Consider the following 10,000-nt stretch of genomic DNA (forward strand, 5'->3'; position numbering starts at 1 on the left):
AAACAAGTCAGGAGATTTGTTTGCCCCAGAGAGGGACAAAGACGAGCTCTGTTTGTCTGTCTGAAATGAGCTTTCTTTTTATGATAACGTAAACTGTATAGCCGTTCCCCTTTGGAATGTGTCTTGTCTTTATTCAGAGTTTTGAATAAATGGCTTCCTAACAATTAATCAGCCTTGCTAAAATACTGTAACTTCCCAACTATTAATCAAGGTTTATAGAATTATTTTTTCCAGTTTTTTCAGTTATGAGGTTAATACTCGGTGGTGAGCCATGCTCTAATATTCTTTTCTTCATCCTTCTTCATGATTTAACCACAATCCTGATTCTGAGTCACTGGGATTGGGAACTGTGACTAATGCACAGGAAATGACATGAATGTAATCCAAACACGTTGATCTAGCCCAGTGCAGCCTGTACATAAGATCTTGAGCCTTGGTCGAAGTTACTGCCCGCCATGTTGTTGTTTTTTTCTAAAGTATCAGCTCTCAGTAGTGTACTGTGCATTTCAGCTGTTGTGGTTTATCATTAAGGCCAATTCCATGGAAAATTACGTTTTTTTGTAACATCCATAACGCCAATAAAATGTGATGGTATGGCATGATGTGAATGATTACATGAAATTTGAGCATTTTGGTTTTTTTTGGCTGATGTACATGAGAAAAAATGCACAAAAAATGGATGTTATCATTCACATCATACAAATGCCAAGGCATTTCACTGGCGTTATGGATGTGACAAAATGTCCATTTTCCGTGGAATTGCCCTTAAGCATTATTTCCAAAGGGGAAAACAAATTCTCAGTTCTGTTCTACTGGTTACAGGTTGTGTGTTACTGTAAGAGCTGCTCTCTCTAGCTGGAGTGGGAGGATATAGAAAGATGGATTGTTTTGGTGTTGTTGCTACTACATTGGCTGATGTCCCGCCGTATATATTCTGGCAGTTGGCGGTGTTTATCACTGTGATCTGGCAAAGCCTGCTTCCTGCACTGTGGGCTCAGCTCGAAAGCAATGGCGTCTGCCTGTGATTTATAACAAAAATGGCGAGTGAAATTGCTTTTTTGTTTCTCTGGGCTTGTCACTAACAAGCTCGATTTCCTGTTTCCTGGAGGTCTGGATGTAGCGTAGCGCAATTAGAACCAGTCATGATTCTGATTGAGAAGTTTGATAGGGAATGTGATCACTAATCACTGGTCTAAGGCCAGCTCAGAAGGCCATTAGATGATTAAACCCACATTAGTGGGCAATTGCTCGTAAGTCAGCCAATTGTTGGGCAAATGGTAACTACGGAATGACCAGTAACTACAGTATCAGATTTTGCGCAACAATAACAACAAAAAATAAACTGGTTGCCCATTGCAACCCGGAGCAGCCATTGACTGGATAATGGACTTTAAATGGCGTCCTGATGTGGGTGTTCTGTAAGGGAGGAAGAGGATGGGGGTGTTTGTTTGGCGGCCAGAACAACAAAACTGATCGTACAGCCAGAGACAATCTCACTGTTACGAGGCCCACGGGACGCCCCCGGCGGTCCCAGACTTAATCAGCCTGTCCGTGCGTCCGAGTCCGAGTGACTGCTTCAGCCTTAAATCAACCCCATGCAGGAAGCACCTGGGTTTGCCAGGCACACGCTGTGCAGCGTCCTGCTGTGGCTGTACTGCACTTTTTACAAGGAGGAACGCTCCTCTTGGCAGCGGGCAGGGACAATGGCCTGGCTCTGGTGCTTCAGCACAGGCTCGAGGATCATCTGTAAAAGAGGGATGTATTTCATTAGTGTAATCTATAACAAGGTGGAGGTGCCGAGCGCTGAGCAGGATGACTGACGCGGTGCAGTGATGTGAGGCCGCGCCTTTAAGCAGCGGCGGCCATTGTCGCGGCTCTAATCCTCGTGTTAATGGTTTTCCATTCGCGGCTCGGGCGGTCGGCGCTGCCCTTTCACTCGCGCTGTGTGCGGTAATGAAAGTGGCTCATCATGGCCAGGCAGGTGATGTCATGCAAGGGCAGCTGGCGAGATGATGTCTGCATAAGAGATGGAGTGAAGCAATAATACCCTAACCTTCCTCCTCCCCCCCCTCTCTAGTAGCTAGAGAGATTCTGGCCTCAGTTTGGCCCACATCTGGCATGGGTCTCGCTCACATCTGGCATGGGTCTGTCTCAAATCCGGCCCAGGTCTGGGTCACACCCTGTCCAGGTCTGGCTCACATCTGGCATGGATCTGGCTCAGATCTGTCCCATGTCTGGTTCACACTTAGTGGCTACTGTAAGTGGGCATAAAGAGGCCTGTCCACACCAAGAACTATAAGTATAAAGACAAAAGTAACTATGACAACATGTTAAAGTTAACAAGTTAACCCCACTGACCAGCGATAAGGAATGTCTCTCATGTTCATCTACTTGATTTCTAAATCTTGATAAATTTAGCCGATGGCTGTCAGGTTTCTATCATTATCAAAATCACTCTGAAAGTGATCCTCAACGATATTGTTCTTCATGTTGTTGTCGCTGTAGTATGCTGTGTGGATGTCGTCGTTCTAATGAACTATAGCTATATGTCAGACTATTGCTATCGCTATACTTAGCATTGCCGTTGTGGATCAGCCCGATGACTACTCGCCGTAGCCTGATGACACACTCCTTCGCCCACACACTTCTCCACCCCTTTAAACACGTAAAGAACACAACTCATCTCTTGGCAGGAGAGGCAGTTGAGTATGGTGTTGTCTAGTGAGGATTATATATTGCCAAAACTGGCACACCCTTAAACACTAGTCCCACAAGACCTGCTGCTGAGCTGTTAGATCAAACAGAGCCCAGTTCTGTCTACTTAAATAAAATGATCACTCACACCGGGAAAGATTTTGTCAATGAATCTGCCAAGTTGACCTTGACTCGGGGCTGCGGGCTCTGGATGTCATTCCGAGCGGGTATAAAATAAAACATAAAAACCAAAGCCTTAATTTGAGCCACGACGACTCGGTGGAAAATTGAAAAAGCAATGATAATAATTTTCATGGTCTTCCATTACTGCGCCCCAATAGCGTTTTGAAATATGACTTTGGCCAGTTGCGGTTGGCTTCATAGTCTTGTGGGAATTTCTTTTTTTTTCCTGAATTAGGGGGCAGGTTATCCACTTATTGATATTCATTGTATTTTCAACAGATTATTTTCCAAGAAGTGGCTATAATGGTGTTCTCTTGATCTTTCTTAACATCTCTTCTCTCTATCTCCTACCCTCCCTCAACGCCCCTAGTCTCTTTCTCCCCCTCCTTCTGTCCCTCTCTCTCTCCCTCCCTCTCTCTCTCTCTCTCTCCCTCTGTCTCTCTCTCTCTTTCTCTCGTTCGCTCTGTAAAAGCCACTCTCCTCTCTGTCTGTCAGCACAGGGTTTAACTAACGAGCCCTGCTTCCCTGCTCATATAAAAAATGATGATGACACAGCAGAAAATGCAATAAAGGAGAAAGACAATGCACAGCAAAGAGAGGGAGGGAGGAGGGGTGTGTGGAAATGTATGTGGTGTGTAAGACTGTTTGTGTGGGTGACTGAGAAAGAGAGAGGGGGGGATGAAGAGAGAGTAATAACCTCATCACTTTCTCTCTCTCTCTCTGTACATTACTATATGCACATCCCATGGGAGAACTGTATCTCTCTATCTCTCTCCCTCTCATGCATTCTCTCTTTCATTCTCTCTCTCTCTTTCTCTCTCTCTCTCTCTCTCACACACACACACACACACACTCACTCTTTCAGTTCCCCTGCCTCTCTATGTCACCCGTTTGTCATCACCCCCACCCCCCTTCCCCCACTGTTTTAAGTTTTCTGCTCTCCGCATGAATCACTTTCTACGATGTAAGATCTCTGCTCACCCCTCCCCTCCTCTCCTCCCCTCCTCTCCTCCCCTGCTCTGTCTTTGCAGTGTTGGGAATGCATCTGAAAGGACGGGTGCTTATGTAACTCAGTGCTCCTATAGAGAAATCCTCTCCTTGTCTCCTGCTCTCTCCCTCTACCTCTCCTCCTCTCCTCCTCTCCTCTCCTCCTCTCCTCCTCTCCTTGTCTCCTGCTCTCTCCCTCTACCCTCCTCTCCTCCTCTCCTCCTCTCCTCCTCTCCTTGTCTCCTGCTCTCTCCCGCTACCCTCCTCTCCTCCTCTCCTCCTCTCCTTGTCTCCTGCTCTCTCCCGCTACCCTCCTAACCTCCTCTCCTCCTCTCCTCCACCTTCTGTCTCAGCAGCGTCTTAAACACAACAAAACACAACGCAGTGCCTCACATTCACAACACAATGCAACACACAACACAACGCAATGTATCACAACACCACACAACATAATGCAACACAACACAACACAACACAACTCAATGTAATACAAGACAACGCAACACAACACAACACAACACAACGCAACGCAACACAACGCATATAAATGCTCTCACATGGCATGGCCTAGTAATGTGTGATCAGACTCCTACTAAAAGCTTTAAAGATTCACCTGCTTCCATCCCCTCCCTTCTTAACCCATCCCCTCCTCTCTGTACAGTTACTCTATCCCTCGCTCTCAAGAACGCTTGTATGGTTAATTTTCTGTCTTTTATCTCTCTCTCCTGCTGTCGCGCGCTCTCTCTCTCTCACTCAAGCTCTTGCTTGTTCTTGTTCTCTTTCTCTCTCTCTCTCTCTCACTCGAGCTCTTGCTTGTTCTTGTTCTCTTTCTCTCTCTCTCTCTCTCTCTCTCTCTCTCTCTCTCTCTCTCTCTCTCTCTCTCTCTCTCTCTCTCTCTCTCTCCTGCTCCTGAAATAGAGTCCCTTTGAAGCCCTGCTGTTTGGTTCTGCCCAAAACACTGCAAGACAAAAATCTGTCATCTAATGTCTGTGAGGAGGGGGGGAGAGAGAGAGACAGAGAGAAGGCAAGAGGGAATGATAGAGAGAGAGCACATGCAAGTAGAGAGAGAGAGAACAAGCAAGTAGAGAGAAAGAGAAAGCAAGAAAGAATGATAGAGAGAAAATGAAAGAATTGATAGCCATAAGGAGATGAGTAGTTAAGGGACAGGAGCTTAGAGTGTGTGTGTGTGTGTGTGTGTGTGTGTGTGTGTGTGTGTAGTGTGTGTGTGTGTGTGGTGTGTGGTGTGTGTGTGTGTGTGTGTGTGTGTGTGTGGTGTGTGTGTGTATGTGTGTGTGTGTGTGTGTGTGTGTGTGTGTGTGTGTGTGTGTGTGTGTGTGCAGTTCACATTGATGAGAGAGAAATAGGGCAGATGGAGACAGGAACAGAGAGGGAAGAGGAAGAAGGGAATGTGCCGTATGTATTTAAATCACAGCCCATGACTAGGCACTAATGAGGTTACTATTGCGATGAGCTTATACATATACCTGACGATGGAAGCTATGGAAGCTGTGTGTGTGTGTGTGTGTGTGGTGTATGTGTGTGTGTCTGTGTGTGTGTGTGTGTGTGTGTGCATGTGTGTGTGTGTGTGTGTGTGTGTGGTGTGTGTGTGTGTGTGTGTGTGTGTGTGTGTGTGTGTGTGAGTGCGGGCATGTATAAAACTACACTAAAGCTACAGTGGGAACAGTATAGGAGGTTGTCAGTTTAGAGGATAGAGCGAGGAGAGTATGATGAAGATGTTTAATATTTAGACACAGAGGGAGAGAGGTGGCTTGCTGTGAAGTGAACGTTTTAGAGTGAGAGAAAAGAGGAAGAGAAAGAGAAATAGAGAGAGAGAGAGAGAGAGAGAGAGAGAGAGAGAGAGAGAGATGGGATGGGGATAGAAAGGAGGGCGTAGAAAAGGAGGGGAGGGAGAGAGATGGAGAGAGAGAGAGAGGGAGAGGGAGGAGATGGTGTAAGAGGGAGAGAGAGAGAGAGAGAGAGAGAGATGGGATGGGGATAGAAAGGAGGGCGTAGAAAAGGAGGGGAGGGAGAGAGATGGAGAGAGAGAGAGAGGGAGAGGGAGGAGATGGTGTAAGAGGGGAGAGAGAGATAGAGAGAGAGATGGGATGGGGGGATAGAAAGGAGGGCGTAGAAAAGGAGGGGAGGGAGAGAGAGGGAGAGAGAGAGAGAGGGAGCGTTGAGGAATATGTGGTACATATTTAGGGGGCTAGTGGAGAGAGGTGTGTGACACTCCTGATCCTCATTTTGTAATTGAATAATAATCTCCAGAGGCCTGACCCAGAATTGCAACACTTTTTTTGTGTGTGCATATGTGCGTGTGTGTGTGTGTGTGTGTGTGTGTGTGTGTGTGTGTGTGTGTGTGTGTGTGTGTGTGTGTGTGTGTGTGTGTTTACACGTACGCCTGCGTGTGTGTGCATGCGTGCGTGTGTGTGTGTGTGTGTCTGTGCCTGTTTGAGTGTGTGACAGAGGGAAAAGCAGAATGATCTTAAGTCTGATACAACGCTGCCACCTCCTGCGGAAACTGTGGAATTGCATCAAGGGTTGCGAGGCGGCTGGATTGGTTACACTGTTCTTATTCCACAGGAACTCTTATGCTTATTTATGGGTTTAATACCAAAACAAATATTATTCAGCATTTTTTACAGATTTCAGCATTATTTTTGTATCTCCAAACCCTGTTCCTCAGTCCAGGAATGTTTGCTGTGGTTTGTCAGCTTGCCTCATGCACAGAGCCTTGTGCCATTTATGTGTCACATACTGCAAGAAAACAACAGACATTTGTCTCCCTCTCCATTTGAATCAATTCAATTTAAATGGGGTTTATTGGCACGCCTGTTTCAACACAATCTTGCCAAAGTAAACATATTTTAAACACAATAACATTTCATTTTTGCAATTGAACTCAATAACTAGTCATGCTCATGTCTCCTTCTCAATTCAAATTAGCTTTTTATTCAAATCAGCCATTTCGGCATGATAGTTTCAAAGCAATCTTGCCAAAGCAAATATATTTTAAGCACAATAACAATTTATGTGGCTTTCTTAGCATGGCTGTTTGGACACAGTAGCATCTTGTGTTAAGAAAACCAGAGTAAAATAGTTAAAACACTATAGAAAAATAGGTTACACTTTACTTGACAATGTCGACATAAGAGTGACATGACACTGTCATGAACGTGTCATAAACGTTTATGACATAACGCTTCTGTTATTACATGACATTCGCTTTTTGTCATAACAAGTTAAGGTTAGGTTTAGAGTTAGGGTTAGGATTAGGGTTAGAGGTTGTTAGGGTTAGGGTTAGGGTTAGGTTTCATGTGTCATGACAGTGTCATGTGTTCACGACAGTGTCATGTCACTCACTCTTATGTCGATACTGTCAAGTAAAGTGTTACCGAAAAATACAATTAGAGCAATGTACTGTAAAAGTTAATATTGAATTCATTTGAAATGACCGAGTCTCTGTTTCTCTCTCCCTCTCTGTGTTTCTCCTCTCTAGTCTGAGGAGAGAAGGATACACGGTGCAGGTCAGTGTGAACGACTACCTGGACATCTACTGCCCGCACTACAACCTCAGCCAGAGGGGGGCGCTGGAGAGGGGCGTGGTGGAACAGTACGTGCTCTACATGGTCAGTTACCGCGGCTACCGCACGTGTGACCCACAGATGGGCTTCAAGCGCTGGGAGTGCAACCGGCCGCACGCGCCCCACGCGCCCATCAAGTTCTCCGAGAAGTTCCAGCGCTACAGCGCCTTCTCCCTGGGCTACGAGTTCAACGTGGGACACGAGTACTACTACATCTGTGAGTATATACTGTACCACCACACTATTATATACCATCACACTAGTACTATTACATCTGTGAGTATAAATCACACTATTATATACCATCACACTAGTACTATTACATCTCTGAGTATACATCACACTATTATATACCATCACACTAGTACTACTACATCTGTGAGTATACATCACACTATTATATACCATCTCACTAGTACTACTACATCTGTGAGTATACATCACACTATTATATACCATTACACTAGTACTGTTACATCTGTGAATATATACCATCACACTATTACAGTATATACCATCTCACTAGTAATACTACATCTGTGGGTGTACATCACACGAGTACTACTACATTTGTATGTATATTCCATCACACTATTGCTACAAAATGTTATTAATAAGGTGCTAGTGTCTGGTGATAAACTTAAAAATAAGAAGAGAATGTTGCACACTTGCACACATTTTGTTTTTTTATTTGGATGATGTTTCAGCCATGAGGCCTTTTTCAGATCCAGGCCTCACAGCCGAAACATTATCCAATAAAAAAAAACATTATTTTCATACTCTCAACGCGTACCACTAGAGCTACCCTTCAACTGAATTAACAGTTACATCTGAGTATGTCAAACCTCCAGCATTATTTATTCTGATCTCACAGTAGTATCACTGCAAGATCAGTATCATGGCCACACTTATACTACTTATACGTAAGTAGGGTCTAGTATAACGGAGGTGAACTGAGATAGTATGCTAATGCTAGTTGCCCGTGTAAATCCTCACACCCCTAACCTTAAGAACGCTTCTAACCACTGAGTTGGAAGCCTGGGTTTTTAGCTCAGTGGTTAGAGCGTTCGACTCCCATGCCGGTGTGTGTTGAGGTGGCGAGTTCGAGGGCCGTGAGCGGCGGACGAATTACAGTACGACCTCTGATACACTAACTATCTGCTATCTAACACAGCAGACCTTCTACCTTTCACAGCATTGTACCATGCTAGGGCCACATCTATAGTATAGTATGCAGTAGCATGTATTAGTGCATGTATGGACTCCTACATGAATGGTGTGTAAGTGTACAGGGCTACTTCAGACACCGCAACACAGAGAGAACACACACTCCTTCACCTTATATGGAGAACACCACCTCTCTCCTCTCTCTCTCTCTCACTCTCTCTTTTCTCTCTCTGTCTCTCTTCTCTCTCTTCTCTCTCTCACTCTCTCTCTCTCTCTCTCTCTCTCTCTCTCTCTCTCTCTCTCTCTCTCTCTCTGTCTCGGAGGCCAGAGGCGGCCCAACCTGCCGGTCATCTCATGGCGCACGCATGTTTTATTCATGACACATTTGTAAATCCCATTACTCTGAGATGCCCACTCTCCGTCCCTCGCCCCGCCTTCCGCCCACACGGGTCTCCTCCGACGCTGGCAGCACCAGGAGGCGCGAAGGAAGCGAAAGCAGAGTGGGGGCTCTCCGGTCTCTTAAAAACGTGAGCGCTCATAATACCAGCTCCTTTAGCACCTGGCAAAACTGCTGACGCTCGGAGCAGAAGCACATCTACAGTAAGCGTTATCGGAGCCTGACAGTAGTGGACATAACCTTGGCTATTAGGAGCGTCCACCTTTCACTTTACTGCATAAGGCCTTTTTGATAAGGAGAATAATACCGATGCAATAAAGAGGTGGACGTAGCACTCAGACTACAGAACCAAAAAGAACATAAACCATCCGTACACATTCTTGTGTAGAACATCCAGAATCAAATCAGACATCCCTTACATAGATAGATAGATAGATAGATAGATAGATAGATAGATAGAGATAGATAGATACTTTATTGATCCCCAGGGGAAATTCAAGATTATTCAAGAACATGCATTTATGCATACTCATAGTCCTGTACTATTAGAAGTCCACAATTAATTTCTGTATGTATCGGCTTCTATTAAGATAAGAGATAAGGTTTATCTCTCCAAAATGTATAGTTCAACAAGGCACTCTAGTGCCACAGACTTATCAAAGAACATAAATCACACAATCCTCCCCATCCAATATCCACATCAAAACAAACAGAAACACCATTAGATTAGGTAAAACTAAAAACTCTTCAGAGTGTTAGGATGGCATAAATCACATAATCCAGCTCATCCAATATCCAGATCAAACTTGAATGAAACTAGATTTGAATGAGATGTAAATTAGATCTAATAGAAATGAGATTACCGTAGATGAATCAGATAGATTAAGTAGAAGAACTCTTGAGAGTGTTTGAAAGTGGCGTACCTGTCGTGCCTCTCCGGTGGTGATCAGCAGGGGGCGGAAGATTAACTCGATTGTGTTGTGTTGTG

At 44.8% G+C, this 10,000-nt stretch overlaps 1 protein-coding gene across 2 annotated transcripts in view; it reads left to right on the forward strand.

The window, feature by feature from the left end:
* efna3a (ephrin-A3a) overlaps positions 1–10,000 on the forward strand; it is an 83,371-nt gene that overhangs the window by 67,126 nt on the left and 6,245 nt on the right. For both annotated transcript variants that reach the window (XM_048229005.1, XM_048229006.1), the window contains exon 2: positions 7,364–7,665. In XM_048229005.1, the coding sequence (XP_048084962.1) occupies positions 7,364–7,665 (302 nt within the window). The remainder of the gene's footprint in view (positions 1–7,363; positions 7,666–10,000) is intronic.

Source organism: Alosa alosa, chromosome 20, assembly GCF_017589495.1.
Source record: "Alosa alosa isolate M-15738 ecotype Scorff River chromosome 20, AALO_Geno_1.1, whole genome shotgun sequence".
NCBI lineage: Eukaryota > Metazoa > Chordata > Actinopteri > Clupeiformes > Clupeidae > Alosa > Alosa alosa.